We start from the raw sequence: 24,626 nt of genomic DNA, 5'->3' as shown, positions 1-24,626 counted from the left end.
TGTGGCGGGAGAAAGAGAGGAAGGACTACTCGGTGACCGAGTGCCGCAGGACGTCGAGGATGCGAGGGTGCATGTCGGCCTTCTCGCTGACGAGGTCGCGCAGCCAGCGGTTCTCGTTCGAGAGCTGCACGCAGAGCAAGCGTGAGATGAGGGTTCCGCTCAGGAGAGACGAGAGAGAGGGCGAGGAAGAGGGCGCACCGACTCCTTCTCCTTCTCAAGGCTTGCGACCCGCTCGCGCAGCGAGGCGCTCGACTGCTTGAGCTCGGCGTCGCGCATCCTCTTTTTGGCGCGGAATCGAGCTGTACGGTCCGACTCGTCAGTACAGGTGCGACGATGTGACGAGGGGAGAGAGAGAGAGAGAGCGGAAAAGGGACGCACCGCTCGCCTCGGTGTTCCTCCTGCGCTTGTCCTCCTCGACCTCGTCCGGCGTCATGAGCTCCCTCGCCTTGGTGACACCTTGTGCATTCGTGTACGTCGGCGGCAGTTGCTCCCCTGCGCCGTCGACGCCATACGAGTACCCGCCGCCGCTCGAACCGCTCCTTCCTCCTCTTGCGCCGCCGCCGCTCGCGAACGCGCCGCTCGCCCGTGGGCTCGTCTCGGCGCTCCCGCTCTCCTCGCTGCCCTCCGAAGCCGCCGCGGCCGCTCGAGCTGCGCGCCCTTTCGCGCCGGCGTTGGCGCGCGAGCTGCGCCGAGCGGGCGGCGACGGGCCGGTCGCGGCGTCATGCTGAGGCGGCGAGGGCGCTCGAGGCGGCGGCAGGAAGGAGAGCGAATTGGTCGCGGAGGAGGCGGGGCCGGAGAAACAGCCGGCGCGCGATGGCGGCGGGAAAGAAGGGAAGTTGGCGAAGTTGAGGGAGGGGAGGAAGGGATGAGTGGCGGGCGGCGAGCCGTGAAGGGGTGCGTCGGAGACGGGCGAGAGCGGCGAAAGGCCGTGCGACGAGGGCGGGTCGTGGTGGTGGCTGCTGCCCTGGTACAGCGTCGACCAGTCGAGCGAGGGCGGCGGCGGACCGTGCGAGGTCGCTGGCGGCGAGGCCGCCGGCGAGTTGGTGCTAAAGACGGTCGCGCTCCACAGGTCGAGCGAGGCTTGTGCGGCGAGCAGCTCGTCGGCCGTCACGCCGCCGAGCGCGGGATAGGCTGCGCCGCCCGGGTCCACGTGGTTGAGGCCGTCGAGGTTGGTCGACCACTGGTGCGGGGTCGCGGGCATGGCGTCGCTGAGCAGCGACGAGACGGTGGGGAAGGTCGGTGCGTGGTGGGAGGACGGAGGAGGGAGCTGAATGGGCGGCAGGGAAAGGGAACCGCTCGACGCGTCTCGGACGGCGCCGACGTCGAGGGCCGACGGCGGCAGGAACCCGTCGCGCAGTGCGGCCGTCTGGCGCGCGACGAGCGACTGCAGGAGTGCGAGCTGTCGAAGCCCTGCGTCGCGCGCGTCGACCGTGCTGCCGGCGGTTGCTCCGGCTGCGAAGGGAGGCAGCTTCGACAGGGCGGCTGCGTCGATGCGGTCGACGCCCGTGACTTGCGCTAGGTGCGGGAGGGTGAGAGAGTCGGAAGAAGGGGAGGAAGATGGCGCAAGGCGAGACGAGGCCGGCCGGTCGTGGTCGTGGTCGACGAGAGACGACTTGGGCGACGGCGGATTCTCGTCGATCGTCGGACGGCCGAGAGCGCTCGTAGCGACGCTCGAAGCTGATGGGTGTGCAGCTGTGGCAGCGAATGAGCCGTCTCGAGCTGTCGACGACGACGACGCGAGGTCGAGGCGGCAGACGGCAGCGTCGCCGTCCCGCATCACGCACTTTTGTCGGCGGCGGGTGCAGGCACAGCCGAGAGGATGGCGCAAAGGCAAAGCTGAAGCGCGTGCCCTCGCATCGTCGAGCGGCGAGCCGGCGAGGGCGAACTCGAAGACGAGGGAGCTGCTGCGGATGGCGAGCGAGGGGAACGCGGCGCGCCCTCATTGGCTGAGCATCTCGCCTCCTCTCTCGAGCTCGCCGGCACCGGTGACGCCTCGTGCTGCACGCTCGTCGATGCTGAAGGCGCGTTCATGCCGTTGCAGTGTCGTTCGCGCGAGCGTGAAGCCCGAGGAAGATGCGGTACGACGTGTTCAAGCCCTCGTCTCCTGCGCACGCCCAAACGTCGGGGAGGACGAGTCAGGCTCTCGCGTGCTGGAAGACAGTGCGAGGGCGAGAGAAAATACAGAGAGAGGAGGACGCACCGAAATCCGGCAGCGCCTTGTACCCCTCTTCCTCGAGCAGGACCCGGATCCGCTCCATCTTGGCCACGGTCGCCTTGCGGTCCGACCGTCCCGCCTTGATCGTCTCGCTCACCTGGCGCACCTCGCGCCGCCGAGCGTCGCTCTGCGCGACAAGGTCGGGCGACGCCGAGCACACGGCGCACAGGCACCTCGGGAAGTTGAAGTGCATGGCGAGGAGGTTTCGGCGCTCGTCCGAGGTGCGAGTCACGGCGCCGGGCAGGTACTCGATGTTGAGCTCCTCGCCCTTGGTGATTAGGCGGACGGCGTAGACCTCCATGCGCAGCGTCTGGAACTGCAGGTGCGGAAGAAGGCAAGGGGGAGGAGGTCGACGAGCGAGTTCGAGTCGAGGAGGGGGCGAGGGTGGACGGCGAGAGAGATCAATTCCTCGCCCATGAGAGACGATCTCGACAGTCAGAAAGAGAGAAAGGGTGCGCACGTTCATGACTTGCGTCGCGTTGGGCGAGCTGCGGGCGCGCGAGAGGAAGGTCAGGACGCGAACGCGGTCGAGGCAGGGCGGAACGCTTGCCGCTCACCAGCTGTGGTTCAGGCTGTGGGTCCGGACAAGAACGTCAGGTCTGTGTCTGACGCAATGGGCGAAAGAGATAGAGAGAGGGGACGGACCGAGCGATTTTCGGGAAGACGCAGCCGACCGACCGTCCTCCTGCAGTCACGCCGGACACAGGCGGCAGCGGGATGCTGAAGCCGTTGGTCGCCCTCCTTGCCCTGACCTCGTCGAGGCGCTGCACGAGGCCCTCGCTGTCGGTGCCCGGCGAGAGCTGCATGAAGACGTCCTGCTCGCGCGGCGAGAGGGCGTCGAACAGCTTCTTGGCCTCGTCGGCGTTGAGGCCCTGGGGCCAGATGCACAGCGGCCGCTCGGCGATGAGGAGCTCGCCCATGGCGATGTCGCGCGACGCGACGGCGCCGGCGCCCTTGTCGCCAAACTCGCGCACCTCCCACGGCGGGCTCGTGAGCTGGTCCTCGTCCTGGTCGTCGTCGTACGCGGCCTGGCTCACGACGACACCCCACAGGAGCGGCAGGAGGTCGGGCGCGACGGCCGGGACGTGCGCCGAGCCGAGGTCGGCGGCCGAACTTGCCGACGACGATGAGGACGACGAGCTGCCCCAGAAGAAGGACCGGCGAAAGGCGGGAGGTGCGGTGCGGGTCGTTGGTCGCACGCGAGGCCTGCAGGTGCGAGCGGCGGCGCGGAACATGGTTGGTGGGCGGGGTGGAGCAGGAGCGGCGCGAGGAGGCGGGAGCGAGGCGGTGCGGCCGCCGACGACTTGCTCGAGCGACTTGTACTGCAGCCCGACGCTCTCGCTGCTCTCGCACTCTCGCGGACGGCACGCACGCAGGTCTAACTCTAAAACGGAGGCTTGGATTACGGGTCGCAGTCAAGGAAGAGGGACAGGGGGGAACCGCGAGAGGCGACGGCGAGAAAGGACAGGGGTGGAGCGGTCGAGACTCGTGGGGAGGGGGAGGAGAGGAGAGAGAGCATATGCGAGGGGAGGGGAGAGAGAGAGTGTGCAAAGGGGAAAGACGAAGAGAGGGGAAGGGAAAGAGGGAGGGGTCCGAGCCGACGACGCTTTACGCGCGGAGGGCGGCGCCCGAGGCCGAAGCCTGGTGCGACGAGAAGCGCTGGAGCTCGGCCTGCGAGACGCTGACCTTCTTGCCGAGGCCGACCGAGTTCTGGGCGCGGCGCAGGAACGAAGTGCGGTTCGAGTACAGCGACTCGTGGCGCGACTGGGTGCGCGTGATGGGGACGCCGTCGACCGGCTTGATGCCCTGGGCGTGCTTGCCGCGGCGAGTGTTGTACATGCGCACGAGCGCACGGACGCCGAACTTGACAAAGTCCAAGGGGAAGAACCATACGATGTTCCAAATCCTGAAGACGAGGAGAGAGAAGAGAGAAGAGTGAGCGACCTGGACCAAGGAGACGAAAGAGAGGACGGGACGCACCAGACGATGCCGATCCAGCCACCCGAGACGCCGCGAACCTGGGTGAAGCCCCAGTCGCCGTAGGCCGCAATGATCGACGAGATGAGCTGCGCGAGGCAGAATGCCAAGAAGAGGGCGACCGAGGGGCGCTCCATGAAGAAGAAGCTGTGCGACCGGGTGATGAAGATGAGGGCCTGCGAGATCTGGGCGACCCTGCGAGGGGGGGAGAGGGGAGAGTCAGTAAAGGTGGCCCGACATTAGAGGCTATTTAAGTTGCTGATTTATATTAATTTTATTGTTCAAACATGAGAGCTTAGTACGTGAAACATGAGAGCTTCGAACTTGTCCGAGAAGAAGGTCGTGTAGATGATGACGCAGTAGAACGCGATGGTGCCGGCGGCGAGGTACAGGCCGTAGGCGAACGCGAACGTAAAGATCTCGCCGAGGTCCCACGAGTCGGGCGTGGCCGACGGCAGGACACGGTCGAGCGAGAGCGTCATGATGGTGCCGTCGTTGAGGAGCGCGATGATGAGGACCATGAACGGCGGGAAGTCGAACTGGAACGCAAAGGCCATGACGGCGAAACCGATGACTGCGAACGACGACGAGGGCGCAAGGTCAGTTCACGGGCCGCTCCTGCGAAACGACGAGGAGGGACAGAGGACGCACCGATACGGATGGTGACGGCGCAGGCGTAGATCGAGTAGTTGCGCATGCGCTGGAAGATGACGCGCGACTGGCGGATGGCGTGGACGATGGTCGACAGACCCGGCTCGGTGAGGACAATGTCGGCGGCGCCACGAGCGGCGTCGGTCGCACCCTCGACGGCAATACCGACGTTGGCGCGCGAAAGAGCGGCTGCAGGGCGAGGAGGGAGAGTCAGTAAAGACTCGACGAGAGATAATGGGCCCGAGGGAGCGAGAGGAGAGGACTCACGAGCGTCGTTGGCACCGTCACCGGTCATGGCGCAGAGGTGGCCGAGCGCCTGGAGGCGCTTGACGATCTCGTACTTGTGCTCGGGGAAGACACCGGCGAAACCGTCGGCGTCGAGGATCATCTCGTCGAGGTTCAGGTGCTTGCCGCCCTCGGGGAAGCCGCCGGCCTGGAGGACCTTGGCCGGGTACATGTGGTCACCGAGGCCGAGACGACGGCCGGTCTCCTTGGCGATGGCGAGCTGGTCACCGGTAACCATCTTGACCTTGACGCCGAGCGCCTGCGCCTCGTCGATGGTCTGCTTGGTGTCGTCGCGGGGCGGGTCGAAGATGGCGAGGAGGCCGACGAGCTCGAAGCCGTTGCCCGGCTCGTCCTTGTTGCCCGACGGGACGTCCTCGACGGCGACGGCGAGGGCGCGGAGGCCGCGAGCGGCAAACTCCTCGACGTCCTTCTCGAGCTGGTCCTCGACCTCGGCCGTCTTGTTGCGCGAGCAGAGCTCGATGATGATGCCGGTCATGCCCTTGGTGGCGCGCTTCATCTCGCCCGTCGCGTCGACCGTGTAGGTGATCTCGGTGCGCTTGTCGACCGGGTTGAACGGCTTGAAGTCGAGGAGCTTGATGCCGGCGCGAGCGTCCGAGATCTGGGGGATGGCGCCGGTAACGCACGTGTCGATGGCGTCCATGTTCTCGGTGCGCGACGCGTAGGCGGCGTACAGGATGACCTCGTCCGGGGTGGCGGCCGTGTACGTCTTGAGCGTCGACTTGTCGATCGTGAGCTTGTTGGTCGTGAGCTGCGAGGCGAGGAGGGGAGAGGGACGAGGGGAGAGAGAGGGAGAGTCAGGACGAGGGGACGAGGGAGAAAAAGAGAGGCCCGAGCGGGAGAAAAGGAGGACGCACGGTGCCGGTCTTGTCCGAGCAGAGGATGGTGACACCGGCGAGCTCCTCGATGGCGGTGATGCGCGTGACGATGGCCTTGTACTTGGCGAGCTGCTGAGCACCGACGGCGAGCGTGACCGACAGGACGGTGGGCATGGCGATGGGGATGCCGCCGATCAAGAGGACGAGGATGTTGTCGAGGCCGCGGCGGTACGAGTAGTGGAAGCGCGGGTACAGGATGACGATCTCGAGGACGATGAAGATGCCGATCGAAACGAGGCAGAAGAGCCCAATCTGGGCCAGGATCTGCTGCAGGTGGCCGGTCGAGTCGTCGTCGGCGCCGACGAGCGACGCGGCGCGACCGAAGAACGTGTTGGCGCCCGTGGCGATAACGACGCCCTCGGCCTCGCCCTGCTTGCAGATCGACGACGAGAAGCACTGGTCGCCGACCTTCTTGCCCTGCGGGAGCGACTCGCCCGTGAGACCGGCCTGGTCGATCGAGACGTTGATGGCGTCGAACAGGCGGCAGTCGGCGGGAACGATGTCGCCAATCTTGAACGCGATCACGTCGCCGGGGACGAGGTCGGCCGAGTCGATCTCGAGCCACGCACCGTCGCGGCGGCACTTGGCCTTGGGCGCGAGCGACTCCATGAGGGCCTTGACGGCGTTGCCGGCCGAGTTCTCCTCGTAGAAACCGATGGCCGAGTTGATGAACAGGAGGAGGACGATTCCGACAAAGTCCTGCCAGTCGGGCGCGCGGCCCTCGCCGTTGGACAGGGCGATGGCGACGAGCGCGGCACCCTCCATGACCCACGAGAGCGGGTTCCACATGAACCTGCGAGGCGAGGCGAGGCGAGAGAGTGTCAGGACATGCTGGTCGAGGGGCGGCAGAGACGCCGAATGAGAGAGGGGACGCACGAGAGGAACTGGAGGAGCTTCGACGTCTCCTTGTGCTCGAGCTTGTTGGGGCCGAAGATCTCACGGCGACGCTCCGCCTCGGCGTTGGTGAGACCCTCCTCCTTGCACCTGCGGGACGAAGAGGACGCGGTCAGTACGAGTGCTCCTGGCGTAGCGCGCGCGCGCGCGAGAAGGTGCTCGTGTCCACGAAAGTCGAGGCGAGAAGTGCGGGGGCGAGGCGGGGCGGTGAGACAGGGGGGGGGTGCGGGGTCCGTGTTTTGCGGCCAATGGGCGCGCCGCGAGTCGGGGCGTGCGCTCAACTCGACGCGGGCACTCGAGTGCGCTCGCCAGGTGCCGTCGCCCATGCGTCGATGCGCAGGTCGGACGGCGCCGAGGCGCGAGGGAGGCGGGTGAAGTGGGGGGAGGGGCTGAAGGGGCGACCCAAGTCGAGCGACTCACTGGAGAAGAGTCCACACGTCCTCGAGCTCGACCTGCTCGAGGTCGACCTTGTCCTGCAGGTGGTGAAAGGCGCAATGGCGGGCGAGATCGGTAGATCGAGCGGCGGGGGAGAGGGAGAGAGGGCGGGAGGGGAATCGTCAGGAAGTGGCTCGAGGGGTGCGGTGGGGCTCGCAGGACGAGAGAGACGGGGCGCACCTTGTCGTACAGGTCCTCGGCCTTGAGCTCAATCGTGCTCATGTCCACGAGCGCGTGCTTGGTCTCGCGCTCCTCCTCCTGCGAGCCGGGCAAGGTCGCGAACACCGAGCGACGAGTGGGCGAGGCGGGACGAGGCGGGAGCGGGCGAGACTGTCAATTCTCGCTCGTCTGAGGGCGCACAGAGAGAAAGAGTGGGACGCACGAAGGTCTTGTCGAAGCGACCGGCCTTCTTCTCGGCGACAGGGGCGTTGGCGGCCGGGGCAGCCTCGGTGGGCTTCTCCTGGACGACCTCGGCCGCGGGGGCGGGGGCAGAGCCCTCACCAGCGTGCGTAGGAGCACTCATGCTGGCTGTTGGTGGGTGTCGGTAAGGACGGGGGGTGGGAGAGAGGAGGGGACGAGAAGTGGTGGGAGGGAAGGAGAGCCGCAAGGGGGCGGGGGCGAGGCGAGTCGGGCTGCTGGCTCGAGCGGGGTTGGCGAGGGTCGGGGGCGACGAAGGCTGGCGAGGGCCGACGGCTGGGAGTCCTGCTGGTTCGGCGCACGGGTCGACGAACTTGGTGGCAGCGAGGCTCTTGAGGAGAGAGGAGAGCCGAGAGAGCTCGTTCGCTTCCTCGTCCCACGACGTCCCTCAAAACTTTTTGGCCGAAACCCTCGGAGCCGAGGTTTTCGGCCTCGAGCCGAACCGCAACTCGAAACTCCCTCGCGGCTCGCCACCTCTCTCTCTCGGCCACGGATCCAGGCGCGCGCCCGTACCTCGGCTTGCTCTACATGGCGCCTTGCTGCATGTTGCCCAGGCTTGCTCGAGCGAGCGAGAGTGAGCGCAGGTAGCGCGGCTCGAGGCCGTACTCTCTCGCCCGATTTCGTCGCAGCGCAAACGAATCTCTACGCTGCAGCCGTCCGTCCGCGGTACTTGCCCCTGAGCGTCCGCCGGCGTGGGTGCGAGCGCTCGCTCCGCCGGCCAGCTCCTCTCTGTCCGTCTGACATCTCGTTCGTCGAGACTTGGCTTGGCAGCCGCGGCGCTCGAGCCCCCCCCCCCCTCGCAAGCCCCCGGGCAGCCTCGTCGAACCGCTCGAACCGAGGTTGAGCCAAACAAGCCGACGCTCCTATCGCGGCCCGCTTCTCGCCCACATCCCCCGCTCGCTCGCTCGCTCGCGTTTCTGCCACCGCCTGCCCTGGGAGAGCTCGGTTCCTCTCGGCCGCTCACGGCTTGCGCGGTTCGAGCTTTACTGGCTGCTCTGCACCTCTCTGCACGCTCTCTGCTTCGACGCTCGGCTCGGCCTGTCCTCGCAGAATGAAAGCGCGCGCGCGAGGCCGAAGCCTCTGTGGGTGCGGGGCCAGCAGGAGCGCAAGCGCGGGCGGCGGGCAACTTCTGCGCTCGAGCGCGGTGCCCGAGAGGGACAGAGAGCGAGTCTGGGGGAGTTGCATCGGGGGCTCGGCCGGGCTGCTGAAAGCGGGAACCGCTTCACTCGCACCTCCAAGCCGAGAAGAGCAGCGCGCCGTCCGAAGATGCGCCCGTCCGAGGAGGTGCCGCCGTCGAGCTCGAGGACGTCGTCGTCACCAAGAAGACGTCGTCCGCCTTCCTTCTTCGCCTGGCTCGCCGCTTTCCCTCCTCGACGCACCCGAGAACTAGTATTCGAATGCGCTTGCTTGAGCGCGTTCGAGAGGCGAGCGGAAGCTACATACACGTCCACGCCGCCCACGCAAAGTCGAGGCGGGGAGAGCAGCTTGTCGATGCCGTCGGCTCGTGCGCTCGAGGTGGCTTCAGCGCTGCAGCCCGGCGAGCGGCGCACGCTTCATGCACGCGTCCACGCGCTTCGGTGTTGCATCATTGAGAGGCCGAGTCGTCGGCGGCGAGTTCGGGCGCGCGCCATTTTTGACCTTTGGGCACGCGCGCGCGCCGGCCGCGGGCCGTGCGGCTCGCACGTCGGCACGGAGCGGTCCTCCTTTCCTGCGTGCGGCAGCTTATCTTTGCTTGCTCGCTCTTGGGGTGCCGCTGCCGCTCTCGAGCAGGTCGCAGAGTGCCGTTCGTCGCCTTCCCGCCGGACGACGCTCGTCCGTTCGCCGCACGGACCCTCCGTCGGCGCTCCCGGGCGACAGGTCATTCGGCTTGGACGCAGCTTTCCTCTGCTCGCTCCCAGGCTCTCTCGGACTGCGCGCCCTGCCTCGGCGACGGACTGGATGCATCCGAGCGGCGAACGCGGCCGCCTTCGAGCACTGCGGTGCGCTCGCACCCTGCGACCTCAGCTTCTGCAGGCTTGGCTCGCTCGCGCTTGCGGCACTTGGAGGTGTATGCGCCCCCCACTGCACGCCTCGCAGTCGCCGCCCAGCTCGACCAGAAGTCCGCTTTCCCGCCGTATCGCGTGCAGTTCCCCCCACGAGCTCGAGGCTCGAGCCTGGGCAAGGCACTTCCGCTTGGCGGACCCTCGCCTCGAACGCGCTCTTTCTTCTTCCTCCGGCGCTCTCATGCGCGGCCTCTGGGTCTGGGCGGCGCTAAAGACGAGGTGTGCGGCCTCATAGCTGGGCTCGACCATCGTCTGCTCGGCTGCAAACGTCTCTGGCGATCCTGCGCAGCCGCGCGCGCTCCAACATGCGTTCTTTATGTATGGGACACTTTGCGAACCTCTGGCTCCTTTCCGCTCGGATCGATTTGCCGGCGTCTCGTGAGGACGGATGCGGACGCAGAGGGACCGGCAGGGAGGGGAACGAGCGGACGAGGCGTACGCTCGTCGAGCGCGGTTCGAGGCACAGCGGGTCCGGTGCGCTCGACAGCGAAGTGCCTTGAGAAGAGTAGCTTCGCATGTCTCGAGGCGCGGTCTGCGCCGTCCGTCCGAGAACGAGCAGAACGAGGTCTCGGCGCGAAAGCCGCTCGCGAGCGGGTTCAGCGCAGCGTAAAGCCCCGATCAGCAGGAGCTCAAGGAAGCGCCGCTCGTCATGGAGAGGCTTTGAGCGAGTTGACGTCCCGCTCGCCCGCCAGCGCTTCGGGAGCAGCAGCAGGTGCGGGTGCGAAGGAGCGCCGTCCGCAGAGCCATCCTCGCGGCGGCCGCCATGGCAGGACGGCCTTGGCAGCTGCGCAGGGTACAGAGGGCTCAACAGGATGACAGTGTCCTCCGAGGAGCCGCAGCGGGCTCGACCCGGGCGCGTACAACCGTCACAGCGCGAGGCGAGGCGAGCCGGAGGAGGCCGAGAGCGCCATCGTCACGAAGCAGCGGGGACGAGCAGTTGCAAGCTGCGAGCTGCGAGACAGGTGCCTGGAGCAGACTGCATTTGCAAGGCAGCCAATGCGAGCGGTTGGCGAGTGGTGAGGAGGAGAGAGAGATGAGAGCATCCTCGTCGACCTCGACCTCACCACCCGACCTCCCTACACACGCCAGAGGAGACCGCGCAGCTTCGGCCAGCCCTCACCACGATCAACGAGCTCGCCTGCGCTCCCTCTCGTGCCGCGATGGCGTCTCGACACCTCCTCAACCCTCTCGCCCCGCTCGGAGTGCCGACACCCTCTGCACTCGACGGCGTGCCAGCAGAGCTTGAGCGAGACCTCCGAGCATGTGCGCACTATCCCTCTTGGTCTCTCTGCGGTCCCGAGCTGACCCTTGCGTTGAGCAGACGGCGCCCTCCTCATCCAGCAAGCCGGCATCATGCTCAAGGCGTGAGTCCTGCAGTCCCTCGAGGGCGTCTGGAGCACATACTGACGACCTTGCGTGCAGCTCGCAGGTCGTCATGGCAACGGCTCAAGTCCTCTTCCAGCGCTTCTGGTTCGTGACCTCGCTCAAGCATTTTGGCATACGCGTGCGTCCCCCTCCCTCCTCTCGCACGCGCCAGCTCGTCCACGAACGCTCACATGCTCGTCTCCCTTGCAGGACGTCGGCATGGGCGCGCTGTTCCTCGCATCGAAACTGGAGGAGGCGCCCTTGCGGATTCGCGACATCGTCAACTGCTTCTCGTACCTCGACAGCCTCGTCGCCTACTGCTCGACACCGCCGTACCCGCCGGCCGCGACCTTCGAGGCCTATGTCCCGATGGACTACTTTGCGACCGAGTTCTACGACCTCAAGGACGCCATGGTCATCGCCGAGATGCAGATCCTCAAGCGGCTCGCGTTCCAGACGCAGTGCGGGTTGCCGTACGGGCACCTCGTCAACTACCTCCAGGTCCTCGAGCTCGCAGGAGAGAAGGACCTCGTGCGGCGGTGTTGGGGCATCTGCAACGACCTGTGCGTCCCCGTCCCCTCGCTCCTTCTTCCCCCCTCGCCGTTCTCTCCCTCGCGGTCCGCCCTCCCTCGCTCACTCGCATGCTGTTCTCTCCCGCCTGCAGGCTCCAGACTGCAGCACCAGCCCTGTATCCGCAGAGCACCCTCGCGCTCGCGTCCATCTACCTCGCGACCCGCCTCGCCTCGCCGCCAATCGCCCTCCCGCTCGAGCCCGTCCCCTGGTGGACCCACTTTGACACGACCGAGGACGACATCGTCGACTGCGCCGACATGCTCCTGCGCCTGTATCGGCAGTGGGGCAGTGACCCGAGGGGTGCGATCGAGGCGAGCGCGGATGGAGGCGAGGTCCAGGGCAAGGTCGGGAAGGAGAGCGTGTGGAGGAGGGTCGGGCGGATACCGGTGACCAAGGCGGGCGTCAGGGATCTCCTCGCGACGAGATACGGCGTCGAGAATGGCGGCGGGACACCGCGGTAGAAGCGCTCTGGCCCGAGAAGCCGTTCCGCGCTCTCTCCAAGTCGGTTCGCGAGAGGCTTTGTCGAGAGCTGCTCTTGCGTCGCTCTTTCCTCTGCATTCCGGCCTGCATTCGAAGGGCTCGCTTCTCCTGCTGGGCAAGAGCTCGACAGAGGCGACGGGTCTCGCTCGTTCGCTGCGGCCGCCGACAGCTCCGTCTCCTGCTCTACCGCAACTCGCTCGTGCCACCAGCTCGCCAGCAAAGCCCGCACACCTCCCCTTGCACACCTTCTCGACCGCCTCCAAGCTGCCTCGCCTCGCCCCGTCGCTTGCCCGCCTCTACTCGTCATCAGCCCGCATGTCGAAGGTGAGCCCTCCCCGCACTCTACACCGCCCGCCGAGCTGACTGTGCACGCCCTGCAGCCTTTGTTCGGTGCCTCGGAGCTGTGGCCGACATTCCACGCCGTCAACGACACGCTGCGAGGCGGGTCGTCCTCGTCGTCCTGGCTCGTCGACGACCGGACCAACGTCGCGACTTTCAAGGGCCACCTCGGTGCGTCTCTCAGCGTGCATGTGGACGGAGCAGTACTGACACGTGCACCGCCCGACACAGACATCACGACCCTCGGCGGCGCCGGCTTCGCCTCGCAGTCGACCCTCTTCCCCTCGCGCCTGTCCCTCTCTCGCTCGCGCACCTCGGGCCTCCTCCTCACCTACGTCCCTCCCCCTCCCTCGTCCCTCACCGACGCCACCGCCGGCGGCCCCGGCCCCGTGACCCGCTTCGTCCTCGCGCTCAAGACGAGTGAGCCCGCACGGCGCCCGGACGGCAGGCGCGAGAGCGTCACGGTGTACGAGTGGGCGTTTGACGCGAGCGACCACCTCGACGGGCTTCTCGAGGGCGACGTCGAGGGCGAGAAGGGTGAGAAGGGCGAGAAGGGCGAGGAGCGGAGCGTGACGAGGCTCGCGAGGTGGGACGAGTTCAAGCCGATGTACCGCGGGCGGCCGGCGGACGACGCAGAGCCGTTTGACCCGGCGAGGATCTACGAGTGCGTCCCCTCTCTCTCTCTTTCTCTGTCTTTTTCTCTCTCTTCCTCAGGCGGGCACCTGACGACGCGAGGGCGGGTTCGTGCGCGCAGGCTCAGCTTCATGGCACGGTCCCACTTTGGCGACCAGGCGGGCGACTTTGCGCTCGACGTCGTGAGCCTGTCGGCTGCTGCGTTCGGAGCGGCGGCGAGGACGAGCACAGGGCGAGGCTGGCTCGGCGGGCTGTGGGACGCGGTCCGGGCGGCGTGGGCGAGCTGGACGGCGACGGTGCGAGCGTTGTGGAGCGGCGAGCGAGGTGGGGCTCGGAGGCTGCCGTGAGGCGCTGCAACGACGGACGTGCTGCCCAATTCGCTCTATCTCTGCCGAGGCCGACCGAGTTCTGGGCGCGGCGCAGGAACGAGGTGCGGTGCGGTTCGAGTACAGCGACTCGTGGCGCGACTGGGTGCGCGTGATGGGGACGCCGTCGACCGGCTTGATGCCCTGGGCGTGCTTGCCGCGGCGAGTGTTGTACATGCGCACGAGCGCACGGACGCCGAACTTGACAAAGTCCAAGGGGAAGAACCACACAATGTTCCACACCCTGAAGACGACGAGAGAGAGAGAGAAGAGTGAGCGACCTGGACCAAGGAGACGAAAGAGAGAGACGGGACGCACCAGACGATGCCGATCCAGCCACCCGAGACGCCGCGGACCTGGGTGAAGCCCCAGTCGCCGTAGGCCGCAATGATCGAGGAGATGAGCTGCGCGAGGCAGACCGAACTAGGGAGAACTAAAGCGTTGCACGAGGCGAGAGATCTATCTACAGCTGCGACGAGCGGCTTGCGACGACGAGGGCTGCTTCACCACGCCTCCTTCTCCCATGCGGCGACCTGCGGACCCGAGAGGTAGAGAGAGTCAGTCGGATGCACGAGGAGGCGGGCGAGCAGAGGCGGAACGAAACGGACGCACAATCTCGCGCTCGAGGTCGCTGCGCTCGCTCTCGCTCCAGCTCTGCAGGTCCTCGCCGCGCTCGACCTGCGCGAGCGTAATCTGGACGTCGGCGTTGCTGACAGTCGGCTCGACGGACCCCAGGCGAGGGCAGCCCGATGTCTGCGAGAAGGAGCGGGTCAGCTGCTGTTGCTCGACCGGTCGCGCGAAGGAGAGGAGCGGGGCGCACCGAGCAGGTGCAGCTGGCGCAGGGCGAGGGGAGACGAGCCAAGTGCGGCTGAAAGGGCTGTGCGACGGTAGACCTAGAGGGGGCGACCGAGTTCAGGTCGTGCGCTCGGGGAAGAGAAGCGACGGAGAGAAGGAGGGTACATGAGCGAGGTCGAGGCGGCTTGGGGAACGAGTGCGAGAGCGACGACGAGGAGCGAGAGAGAGAGAATCAGAGCGAGACGAGGTCGTCGCGGCGACGGCTCGCAGCGGTGCGAAGGCCAGAGCGGGGCCAGAGGGGGAGAGAAGGCACGAGGAGGAGGAAGCGGAGCGAGCGAGGTGGAGGTGCAGCAGAGCGAGTGCGCGACAGCGCGAGTGGCACAGCAGGTGAGCCGGCCCCTCTGGCGGCCCCGAGCGGCGCAGCGCAAGCGTAAGAGTGAGCGGTCGGGAGCCAAGAAGCGTCGTTGTCTCCATCGAGAGGAGGACGGCCACTCTCACCACAGCTCGACTCTAGCACCGCCAGCGCCACTCTACACGGCAGCACTCGACTCGGCAGCAGCTCCACCAGCCAGCACCCCTGATCCCCTGCTCGCCAACCTCTCGCTCCCCCTTCCCCGCCCGGTCGCTTTCGACCATGTCGCTCGTCGCCAACCCCTTCATGAGCGACCGCAGCCTCAAGATCCGCGCAAAGGCCATCCCCTGGGACGTGCGTCCCCCTCTCTCTCTCCCCGACCCCTGCCTCGACGAGGAGCAGCCGACGCGGGTCTCGTCGTCATGCTCACGCACCGCTCGCAGGGGTACCAGCGCGCAGGTCTGCTCGGCCAGGACGACGTTCAGCTCATTCAGCGAGTGGCCGCCAGCCGCGACAAGGCGGAGCCCATTCTCGATGCCGTCCGTCGTCCCTCCCTCCTCTCTCCCCCTCTCGAGTTGGGGGCCTCGAGCTGACCCAGCCTCTCGTCCCGCGTGCGCAGGAGGGCGAGACGTACGCGGCACTGTACATTCGGCTACTCAACAAGCTGTCGCGCAACGACACACTCCAGTTTGTCCTCGTCCTCCTCGGCGACTTCATCGCAGGTCCGTCCCGCTCCTCCCTCTGCCAGATCTTGGGTCGGCGCTGACTCTCCTCTGCCTCCCGACAGACCGCGAGGAGCGCATCTCCCTCCTCATCTCTGGCTCCGACTCCCCGTACCCTCCTCTCCTCAAGTGCGTCCTCGCTCCCTCCTTCCTCCCCTCGCACGCACCGCGCTAATCATCGCAACCCGCACACAGGCTTCTCGACTCTCAAGACGACTTTGTCCGCCTCAAGGCGTCGGCCATCACGTCGACCATCCTGTCGTACGACCGCGCACCGGCCGACAACGTCATCGCCAAGCTCCTGCAGCACCTGTCCAACCTCGTCCGTGCGCTGCCCTCTCTCTCTCTCTCCGGTTCTCGCCAGAGCCCTCTGACTGACGCACTCGTCCGCGCACCCAGGGCAACCGAATGACCCCGAGGGCCAGGACGTCGCCGTCCAGTGCCTCGAGTCGGTCCTGCGCGTGTCGCGCGCGCGCACCATGTGCTGGGGCCCGACAGAGGGCAAAGACGCCGTCGCCGCCCCAAAGGTCATCGAGGGGTGCGTCCACTCTCTCTCATCTCCCCCTCGCGTCATGCGCAGAGCACTGACGCCGCGCCCGCACCCCACGCCCCGCAACAGCCTCGTCCACTTGCTGCGCGCGAGCCCGAGCCCGCAGATGCAGTACCAGCTCGCGTTCTGCTTCTGGCTCCTCACGTTCGAGGACCGCATCGCGGCCGAGATCAACGCGTGCGTTACGAGCGTTTCTCCTTGTCGGGTCGTCGTCGGTCCTTCCCCGATCGCGAGACTGACTCGCGATTGAGGTTCGCGCGCGCAGGCAGTACAACCTGATCCCGCTCCTCCTCGACGTCTCGAAGCGCGCCATCAAGGAAAAGGTCATCCGCGTCGCGCTCGCGTCGTTCCGCAACCTCGTCACCAAGGCGCCGAAGGCCAACCTCGCGCCCATGCTCGTCGCCAAAGTCCTCCCTTACGTCCAGACGCTCCAAGGCCGCAAGTTCTCGGACGACGAGATCAAGGACGACGTCGACTTTCTCGTCGACGAGCTGAAGTCGAGCTTTGCGGGCCTCACGTGCGTCCCCCTCTCGCTGCGCACTCTCGGCCTCTGTTCGACCGCCGGTCGAGCGCACGCTGATTAGCTGGCGGTCCGGAGCACAGGACGTACGACGAGTACAAGTCGGAGCTCGCGTCGGGCGAGTTGACGTGGTCGCCGCCGCACAAGAACGACGACTTCTGGCGCGACAACGCGCCCAAGCTCGTCGACCGCGACCGCGAACAGCTTAAGTGCGTCTCTCTCTCTCTCTCTCTCTCTGTCTGCGCCCGCTCGCCTGGACCGAGTGAGCGAGCGAGAGATGAGCAGGACTGACCCTCGCTCCGCCTGCGCGCGAAACAGGGTCCTCGTGCGCATCCTCATGAGCTCGCACGACGCGACGACGCTTGCCGTCGCCGCCAACGACCTCGCCCAGTTCGTCAAGTTCTACGACAACGCCAAGAAGTGCGTCTCGCGTTTGCCTCCTCTCGTCGCGCTCGCCCGCACGGTCACTCACCTCGCCTTTCCTCCCTCCCTTCCCTTCCCTCCCTCCTTTCTTCCTCTTCCTCCTCCCCTCGCTCGCGCACACCTCCCGCGTGCAGGGCCATCGACGACCTCGGCGCCAAAGCGCGCGTCATGGAGCTCATGACGCACGCCGACCCGGACGTCAAGTACCAGAGCCTCGTCGCGACGCAGCGCCTCCTCTCGCACGCCTGGGCCTGAGCGCCACTAGCTCTCTCTTGGCCCTCCCCTCCCTTCCACCTTGTAGACTCGTTGTGCCTGTGTGAGCTGTGCAACTCGTGCTGTCCTGTCCTCGTCCCTCTCTCTCGGCACGTCCACGGCTCTCGAGAGCGCTTCTCTCCTCGTCTCGCTCGATCGCTCTCGCGGGCACGGTCGGAAACAACGACAGTAGGGAGAGGAAAAGCTGCGAGTTCGGGTTTGCGAGGGAACGACGAACTACGAGGCGCGAGGGGGGAATAGTGGTTGTGCTCAAGCGGGCGGGCGAAGAGGGAGAGAGAGAGCGAGAGGGTATCGAGGAGCTGGAAGGGGAAATCGACAAAGCTGAAGAAGGGGAGGACGAGGGACGCTATGCAGGTGCGGTGGTGACAACGACTCACAGGGAGGGAACGAGGGTAGAACGGCAAAGGCGCGAGAAGGGTGCGAGAGAGAGAGGGAGCGAGGGAGCGAGGAGGACGACGACCGGCGCCCGGCTCCTAGAAGAGCGGGAACAGGTACCCGTACGGGTCGGGGCCCTTCTCGGGGCTGAAGCCGTACTTGCGCTGCGAGATGGCGCGCAGGACGCCGGGCAGCGTCTCGATGGCCGTCGCCGGGTACCGCTCGTAGTTGCTCACATCGCCCGGGTTGATCGTCATCGGGATGATGGGCGCCTGCGCAGAGCACCATCGACGAGCTAGTCAGTCACGGCGCCACTTTGCGACGAGCCTGACAAGGACGGGAGGACGGCGCGGACGCACCCTGATCTCCTTGCGCGCGAGCGACTCCCAGTCGACGCCCTCGAACCACGGGTGGTTCTTGACGTCCTGCGCGCCGCCCTTGAGGTTGCCGAGCCGCTTGGTGAGGTCGTCGGTCAAGAGCCGCCCGATGAGGTCCTTGGCGAGCGGGTCGATGTGCCGCGGGACGCCATACCGCCCGGCGAGGATCTTTTCGTAGATCTCGAGCGGGTTGTCGGCAAAGAAGGGCGGGTAGCCGGCGAGGAGCTCGAACAGGAGGACGCCGAGCGCCCACCAGTCGGCGGCGGCGCCGTGGCCCGTGGCGGTGATCTGCCGCGCGGGCAAGCGTGAGCGACGGTCGACAGGTCCGAGCGAGGAGGAGGAGTTGGACGCACGATCTCGGGAGCGAGGTACTCGGGCGTGCCGCACAGGGTCCAGGTGCGCTCGGGCACGTACTTGGCCTGCGTGCGTGACAGCTCGTCAGAGCGTGAACGGGCGAGACGAGAGAGCGAGGGGGACGCACAAAGCCAAAGTCGGTGACCTTGATGTGGCCGGTCGAGTCGATGAGGAGGTTCTCGGGCTTGAGGTCGCGGTAGATGATGTCCTGGGCGTGCAGGTTCTCGAGGACGAGGATGATGTTGGCCGTGTAGAAGCGCGCGACGTCGGCCGAGAAGCGCTGCGCGCGCCGCAGGTGCGAGAAGAGCTCGCCGCCCTGGACGTACTCGAGGAGCATGTACAGGTTGGCCTCGTCCTGGAAGGTGCAGAACAGGTTGACGACGAACGGGTGCCGCACGTGCGCGAGCGTCGAGCGCTCCGAATTGACGTGCTCGACCTGGCGCAGGCGCACGACCGTGTTCTTCTCGAGGACCTTCATCGCGAAGTAGTGCGGCTGCGTCTGGTTGGGCCGGTTGGGCGACGTGCGCAGTCGAGCGAGGAGGACGCGACCGAAAGTGCCGGTGCTGCGGGCGACGAGAGAGAAAGAGGGTGTCAGGGACGACGCGCGAGGGAGCGCCGAGATAGAGAGAACGAGGGGGTAAACGGGACGCACCCGAGCGTGTCAAGCATGTCAAAGTCACCGAGCGACAACCCGAGCTCCTCGCCCCTGCGCCTGAACTCTGCCGGCCGCACCGTCTGACGCCTCGGCGGCTCCCGCTCTGCCGGGCTCGCGCGCGCGCCCACCCTGTCGGCCGCACCCGCGCTCGCGCCGGGCGACGGGCCCTGGCGCTCCTTGCCCTTGCCCTCGGCGGCGGCGAGCGCGCCGAACCCGAGGCCGACGGTAGGTCCACCGACGCCCGCGCCCGCGCCGACCATGCCGGGCGACCCACCGACCCCGCCGGCGCCGGCGCCGCCAAAGTAGTCGCCCTGGGCCGGGCTCGCCGCCTGGTGGAGGTACGCCGGGGACGAGCCGGGCGTGAACTGGAGCGGGAGGGTCGCGGGCGAGTCGGCCGACGAAGAAAGGGACACGACGCTGCCGTCGTGGCTCAGGGCCGGGGTCGCGAACGAGGCGGCCGACGAGGGCGACATGGCCGTGTCGTGGTGCATCGGAGGCGGGTACTGCGAGGGTTGCGGCGGCGTGTGGTCAGCCCCGTGCGTGGGAGAGGAAAAGCACCGCCCCCGGCGCCGCCGCACACACCTCGCGCGAGGAGCCGGCGCGAGAGAGAGGCAAGCGAGAGGGGGACGTACAGATGGCTCGTGCAGGCCCTGGAGGCTGCTCGCGAGGGCGCCATGGCCGCCGTAGTGGCCCTCTGCGCCGGGAGAAGCTGCGGGGCCGCCGGCGGGAGCACCAGTGACGAACGGCGAGGGGTCGGTGGGCGAGTAGCCGCCGTGCTGCTGGGGCTGGAGGGGCTGCTGGTGCGGGTGCTGGTGCTGCAGGTGCTGGAACGCATGTGGCGGCTGGCTGTCCATGGCGACGGCGGTGGTGGGCGGGACGACGACGGCGGGAGAGTAGAGCGGGGAGGCGCAGAAGACCGGGTCGCGCTCGACCGCGCGAGGTGTGTGCGGCGACGACGATGGGTGCAGGCCCGACAGCAAGGCGGCAAAGGCCTCCTGGGCGGTGCTGGTCGAGCTGCTGCTGCCTTCAGGGCGCAGCGGCGGTCGGCGGTCGCGAGAGAGATGAGGTCTCACGTTGCCGCCGGACACTTCCCGCGGGCGCTTGGTCGACGCGGGCGGCGAGTCCATCTCGGCAGGGAAAGTGCGCTAACAAAATGAGAGGGTGCAACCAGAGCCACTCCCGCTTGCGGGCGCGGGCTTCCCTTTGCACTTGGCCCGCGCACGCGCCTTCTCAGAGCTCTCGCACCTCTCGAGCACACGCGCTTCTCGCGCTCGGGGCGGTCGCTCACTCGCTCGCTCGTCGGCGCTCGTCGCACAAAGGAGGGCGGCAATCTGGCTTCGCCTGCTTCCCGAGGTGATCGAGCCAGGGAGAGAGACTCCGTCTCTCCCTGCAGCGAGACACGCTTCGATCTGTCCGAGCAACGAACTTGAAGAGATGAGCGCCTCGCTCGTTCGCTTTGCCAGCAGCTGCGCACCTCAAGCTCTCGCGCTACTCGACTTTTAGCTCATTGCACGGTCGATTGCGAGTCGCCGGCGAGCCGGCGAGCCAGCGCTCTGAGAGACGCCGGGCGAGTCGACGTCGGAATCGCGGGCGCGAGCGTCGGGCGACGAGAGAGAGCGAGCAAGGGGCCCGGGCGAGCGGAGTGGAGGTGCGAGCGACGACCTGCCGGTCGACAGCCAGCGAGAGGTGCGTCTCGGTACGCTGCGCACCGGCGACGCCTCGTTGCCGCCCTGGTCGTTCCATACAGCTCGAGAGCGAAGGAGGAGAAGGGAGGCTCGAAGTGCGAGACCAAGGAGGAAGCTCTCTCTCTCTCTCTCTCTCTCTCTCTCTCTCTCTCTCGCTCTCGCGCACGGACCATGAGAGAGCCTGGACTTGCGAATAGTACAACGACGACGACGACCGCGCCCCAAACCCCTCGCGCACATGCACGCCCGCAGCCCGCGCCCGCGCCCTCGCTCACCGCTTGACGAACGGGAGACCCATGCCCGACAGGAGCGCGCGCGCCTGGTCCTGCGCGCCGCGGCCCTTTGCGCTCGTGACGCAAAAGATGTTCATGCCGTACGCGCGCGGGTACTGGTCGAGGTTGACCTCGACCTGCGGGAAGAGGCCCATGGCCTCTGGCGGGAGGCCGAACGCGACGACGCCCGACGTCGACGACATGGACTGGCGCGGGTGCGACGCGGCCGGGAGCGGGATCCCGTTGAACGTCTTGAGGCGCGGGAGGACGAAATCGACGACCGACTCGAGGAAGGTGTACATCTGCTCGCCCTTGAGCTCGACCTTGACGCCCGTCGGCGCGCCGGCGCGGATCTTGAACGACGCCGACTTCTTGGTCGACTTGGTGACGACGATGCCCTTGCCCGAACCGGGGCCGTACGCGCCCGGGTGCTTGCTCTGGAGCGGCTCGCCCGTGATGGCCTGGAAGGCCATGATGACGGGCAGCAGGTTGCTCTTGACGCCGACGGCCGTCTTGGTCATGCACTCGACCGTGATCGACTCGAGTTGCGGGACGGCGTCGGGCGACGTGTACGACGGGTTGGGCACGAGGTACCGGTTGCCCTTTGGGCGCGGCGGCGCCGCGCGCCCGCTCGCGTACGGGTTGGCCGGGTTCCACACGGGCGAGCGCGACAAGGGGTCGGGGAGGCGGCCCGTCTGGGCCTCGACGTGGGTCGGGTGCGAGTACAGGAGGTACAGGAGGTCGTGCGAGAGCGACGCGTCGTAGTGGTCGCGCAGCCGGGAGCGCGCCGTCTGGCCGTACGAGACGTTGGCGGGGAGCTCGACCGGTGCGGCAGCGGGAGCTGGTGCTGCGGCGGCCTTGCCCTGGGCCTTGGCGGACGCGGCTGCGGCGGACGACGACGAGACGGAGCGGGGTGCGCCGGGACCGATGAAGGCGAGGGGGAAGGAGGAGGACGAGGTCGAGGTCGAGGGAGGGCTGGGGCGAGGGGCGGCGGCGAGGTTGGCGGTGCGCACGATGGCGCGTGCGGTCTTCATCGCGGCGAGTGAGGGCGGTACTGGCAGGACCAGGGCGACGAGGAGAGGAGGGGACGAGGTCGCTGGGAGTTTTGCCCCGTTCGTGCTCGTCTGTCTCTCCCCACCTCGCTCCTCCTCTCTCCTCTCCCCGGTCTCCCTCTCGCCCGTCGTACCTGTAGCCATGTCGCCCCCTGCTGCCGGTGGAAAGGACTCGCACGCCGCCCGCATCCTCGGTTCCGGCACCTCGGGTCTGTCCCTCCATTTCCTCCTCGACCTCCCTCCCCGGTTCCCCAAACTGATCACGCCTATCGTCCTCCCGCAGGCATCGCCGAGCTCATCATCTTCCACCCGGTGTACGCACTCGCCTCCATCTTCCTCCTCTGCACCCGAAGCTGACCTCTGCGCCCCTCCCTCGCCTCGCCGCAGCGACACGGTCGCCAAGCGCCTCATGTCCAACAAGGTCACGGGCGTGCGTCTCGCCCCCACTAGCCTGGTCCGCCTTCCCTCGCACGCCGAGCTGACGGATCACGCGCCCCACCCACAGAAGCCCATGATGGAGATCGTCTTCCGAGAGCACGCCAACGCGCGCGCCGGTCAGAAGTTCCTGTCGCTCTTCCCGGGTCTCGGTTACGCCGCAGGGTACAAGGGTGCGTCCCCGGTCCTCTTCCTTCGCTCCGCAGAGTCGTACTGACCTAGCTCGTTCCCCCTCGTGCAGTCCTCCAGTGCGCTCCCTCCCTCCCTCGTCTCCCTTGACTCGACGGACCCAGGAACTGACCTCTCCCTCGTCTCCTTCCCGCGTGCAGGCGTGTCTACAAGGTGCGCACCTCTCCCCTTTCGCCCTCGGCGCTCCCTGATGGTCACTGACGGCTGCACCTCCCATCGCCTCGCCTCGCCTCGCCTCGCAGTTTGGCGGCCAGCCGTACTTCAACGACTTCCTGTCGCGCAACTTCAAGAAGAGCTTTGACGGCGCGTTCGGCGAGAAGAACGGCAAGGCCATGATGGCTGCCACTGCCGGCTCGTGCGTCCTTGCCTCCCCCCTCCCAGGCGCCGACCCTCGTGCCGCAGCGCTAACGTGGCCCGCCGTCCCACCCCTCCCTGCGCAGCCTGACCGGCATCGGCGAGATCGTCCTCCTGCCCCTCGACGTCCTCAAGATCAAGCGTCAGTGCGTCGCACCTCCCTCTCTCTCCTTCGCCTCGGAAGCTCGTCTCCCCCGACCCGGATCCGCTCACTCGAACCTCGCGCAGGACCAACCCCGAGGCGTTCCGCTCGCGCGGCTTTGTCCAGATCGTCCGCGACGAGGGCTTCTCGCTGTACCGCGGCGCGTCGTGGACCGCCGCGCGCAACGCGCCCGGCTCGTTTGCCGTGCGTCCCGCTCTCTCTTCCCCCGCTCTCCCTCCCTCTCTCCCCTCTCTCCCTCTCTCTCGCCGGGCCGGACCGACAGTCAGCCCGACCGACCGAGACTGACTCGACCCTGTCCTCGCCCCGCACTACGCAGCTGTTCGGTGGCTCGGCGTTCACCAAGGAGTACGTGTTCAAGCTCGAGGACTACCGCACGGCGACGTGGTACCAGAACTTTATCGCGTCCATCGCCGGATCGGTGCGTCCTGTTGCCTGCCCTTCTCTTCCCTTCCCTCGTCCTCGTCGTCGTGAGTACCCAGAGCTGACCGTCGCCCACCCGATTCACGCAGATCTCGTCCATCGCCATCTCGCAGCCGCTCGACGTCATCAAGACGCGCATCCAGAACCAGAACTTTGAGAGCAAGGTCGGCGGCATGACGGTCGTGCGCGAGCTCATCAAGAACGAGGGCGCGTCGGCCTTCTTCAAGGGCTTGACGCCAAAGGTCCTGTGCGTCGCCTCGCTCTCCTTTCTCGCGAGGGTTGCGCACTGACATGTCTTTTCGATCCGGCGCACACAGCGTCGTCGGCCCCAAGCTCATCTTCTCGTTCACCCTCGCTCAGACCCTCATTCCCCTCTTCTCCAAGTGCGCCCCCTCTCCCTTTCTCCCTCACGCACCCCGACTGACGGTCCCTCGCCCGCACACAGGTACGTGTAGTCAGTGCCCCGCTCGCCCTCCCACCACCCCCTCTAGACGTGCCCGTGTCCGCCTCTGTGCCCGCCCTCTTCCCTCCTCCTTCCTCCCGGGCTGTAAAACCTCTTCCCTCTCCCTCTCTTCTATCGCAGGACTTCTCGGGACTATTTCCTTGCGTCCACCTGCAACCGCACCATTCCCTGCTGGCACCGTGCACTCGAGAAAGTCGACCGGGCTCGAAAGCGAGAGCGCGCGTTAGAGCGGTCCTCCTGCGGCAAAAGTGCAAAGAGAGACCTCGTCCCCCTCAGTTCGGCACCGTTTTGCGCGGCCGGTCGCGCGAGGACGAGTGCATGACCGTACCGAGACGGAGCGCGCGTTGGCCAAAAAGGGAGGCGTGACTGGGGATCGAACCCAGATTGCTCGGAAGCAGAGTAAGTCAGAACCGAGTGTACTAGCCATTATACTATCTCGCCTGCATGTATGCGGCGTGCCGACGTATCCACCTTGGACCGCAATTTGGGTTTTTGCCGCGTGATCCCCTCTTCTCGGCCTCTCGTCGGGTCTGCAAGCCAGGCCTTCCTTCTCGCGTGTCGTCCGGAGGCTGCGGGTCTGTCCACCGCGCAGCAGCGGCGCGCAAAGAAGATTTGAACTGGGATGCAAGA

General features: G+C 67.1%; 9 protein-coding genes and 1 non-coding gene across 10 annotated transcripts; 4 read left to right on the top strand and 6 right to left on the bottom strand.

Moving 5' to 3' along the window:
* Positions 1-25: 25 nt before the first annotated feature.
* Positions 26-3,450, bottom strand: RHOBADRAFT_55493 (uncharacterized protein; the record flags this gene model as incomplete). Its single annotated transcript, XM_018417874.1, has 7 exons — positions 26-124; positions 199-299; positions 379-1,515; positions 2,201-2,531; positions 2,676-2,703; positions 2,773-2,787; positions 2,861-3,450. 7 exons carry the CDS (start codon positions 3,448-3,450, stop codon positions 26-28), a joined length of 2,301 nt encoding a protein of 766 aa, XP_018268863.1.
* A 373-nt stretch (positions 3,451-3,823) lies between these two features.
* On the bottom strand, positions 3,824-7,876 carry RHOBADRAFT_46404 (uncharacterized protein; the record flags this gene model as incomplete). Its single annotated transcript, XM_018414783.1, has 10 exons — positions 3,824-4,121; positions 4,196-4,387; positions 4,502-4,766; positions 4,844-5,032; positions 5,111-5,897; positions 6,004-6,817; positions 6,901-7,008; positions 7,339-7,391; positions 7,534-7,611; positions 7,736-7,876. The coding sequence occupies 10 exons, from the start codon at positions 7,874-7,876 to the stop codon at positions 3,824-3,826; spliced, it is 2,925 nt and encodes a 974-aa protein (XP_018268862.1).
* A 3,002-nt stretch (positions 7,877-10,878) lies between these two features.
* Positions 10,879-12,254, top strand: RHOBADRAFT_66870 (uncharacterized protein). The gene is made up of 5 exons (XM_018419105.1): positions 10,879-11,075; positions 11,134-11,176; positions 11,235-11,316; positions 11,388-11,740; positions 11,842-12,254. The coding sequence occupies exons 1-5, from the start codon at positions 10,973-10,975 to the stop codon at positions 12,209-12,211; spliced, it is 951 nt and encodes a 316-aa protein (XP_018268861.1). The 5' UTR covers positions 10,879-10,972; the 3' UTR covers positions 12,212-12,254.
* Positions 12,255-12,478: 224 nt separating this feature from the next.
* RHOBADRAFT_55491 (uncharacterized protein) lies at positions 12,479-13,579 on the top strand. Its single transcript, XM_018417873.1, has 4 exons — positions 12,479-12,554; positions 12,611-12,740; positions 12,801-13,233; positions 13,324-13,579. The coding sequence occupies exons 1-4, from the start codon at positions 12,546-12,548 to the stop codon at positions 13,547-13,549; spliced, it is 798 nt and encodes a 265-aa protein (XP_018268860.1). The 5' UTR covers positions 12,479-12,545; the 3' UTR covers positions 13,550-13,579.
* A 408-nt stretch (positions 13,580-13,987) lies between these two features.
* On the bottom strand, positions 13,988-14,567 carry RHOBADRAFT_66869 (uncharacterized protein; the record flags this gene model as incomplete). Its single annotated transcript, XM_018419104.1, has 4 exons — positions 13,988-14,100; positions 14,180-14,320; positions 14,388-14,460; positions 14,528-14,567. Coding segments are annotated over 4 exons (324 nt in total), but the record flags the coding sequence as incomplete, so codon positions are not given.
* A 429-nt stretch (positions 14,568-14,996) lies between these two features.
* On the top strand, positions 14,997-17,184 carry RHOBADRAFT_17772 (uncharacterized protein; the record flags this gene model as incomplete). Its single annotated transcript, XM_018412388.1, has 11 exons — positions 14,997-15,068; positions 15,158-15,253; positions 15,334-15,436; positions 15,502-15,569; positions 15,669-15,758; positions 15,856-15,974; positions 16,056-16,163; positions 16,252-16,503; positions 16,590-16,715; positions 16,825-16,926; positions 17,064-17,184. 11 exons carry the CDS (start codon positions 14,997-14,999, stop codon positions 17,182-17,184), a joined length of 1,257 nt encoding a protein of 418 aa, XP_018268858.1.
* Positions 17,185-17,675: 491 nt separating this feature from the next.
* On the bottom strand, positions 17,676-19,223 carry RHOBADRAFT_38922 (uncharacterized protein; the record flags this gene model as incomplete). The annotated part of the gene is made up of 5 exons (XM_018413579.1): positions 17,676-17,849; positions 17,937-18,242; positions 18,308-18,373; positions 18,436-18,871; positions 18,961-19,223. 5 exons carry the CDS (start codon positions 19,221-19,223, stop codon positions 17,676-17,678), a joined length of 1,245 nt encoding a protein of 414 aa, XP_018268857.1.
* A 1,595-nt stretch (positions 19,224-20,818) lies between these two features.
* Positions 20,819-21,954, bottom strand: RHOBADRAFT_38918 (uncharacterized protein; the record flags this gene model as incomplete). The annotated part of the gene is made up of 1 exon (XM_018413578.1): positions 20,819-21,954. One exon carries the CDS (start codon positions 21,952-21,954, stop codon positions 20,920-20,922), a length of 1,035 nt encoding a protein of 344 aa, XP_018268856.1. The 3' UTR covers positions 20,819-20,919.
* Positions 21,955-22,094: 140 nt separating this feature from the next.
* RHOBADRAFT_66868 (uncharacterized protein) lies at positions 22,095-24,178 on the top strand. The gene is made up of 13 exons (XM_018419103.1): positions 22,095-22,181; positions 22,256-22,286; positions 22,360-22,402; positions 22,478-22,580; positions 22,649-22,655; positions 22,737-22,749; positions 22,839-22,951; positions 23,037-23,096; positions 23,179-23,296; positions 23,430-23,531; positions 23,623-23,780; positions 23,851-23,916; positions 23,979-24,178. Exons 1-13 carry the CDS (start codon positions 22,115-22,117, stop codon positions 23,986-23,988), a joined length of 891 nt encoding a protein of 296 aa, XP_018268855.1. The 5' UTR covers positions 22,095-22,114; the 3' UTR covers positions 23,989-24,178.
* A 176-nt stretch (positions 24,179-24,354) lies between these two features.
* RHOBADRAFT_t111 lies at positions 24,355-24,437 on the bottom strand. Its single transcript has one exon. It is a non-coding gene; the product is annotated as a tRNA-Gln (tRNA).
* Positions 24,438-24,626: the final 189 nt, after the last annotated feature.

The sequence above is a fragment of the Rhodotorula graminis genome (assembly GCF_001329695.1).
Source record: "Rhodotorula graminis WP1 unplaced genomic scaffold RHOBAscaffold_13, whole genome shotgun sequence".
NCBI classification, from domain to species: domain Eukaryota; kingdom Fungi; phylum Basidiomycota; class Microbotryomycetes; order Sporidiobolales; family Sporidiobolaceae; genus Rhodotorula; species Rhodotorula graminis.
Note: the sequence above shows the minus strand (reverse complement) of the source record. Positions and strands in the feature narration are given on the sequence as shown.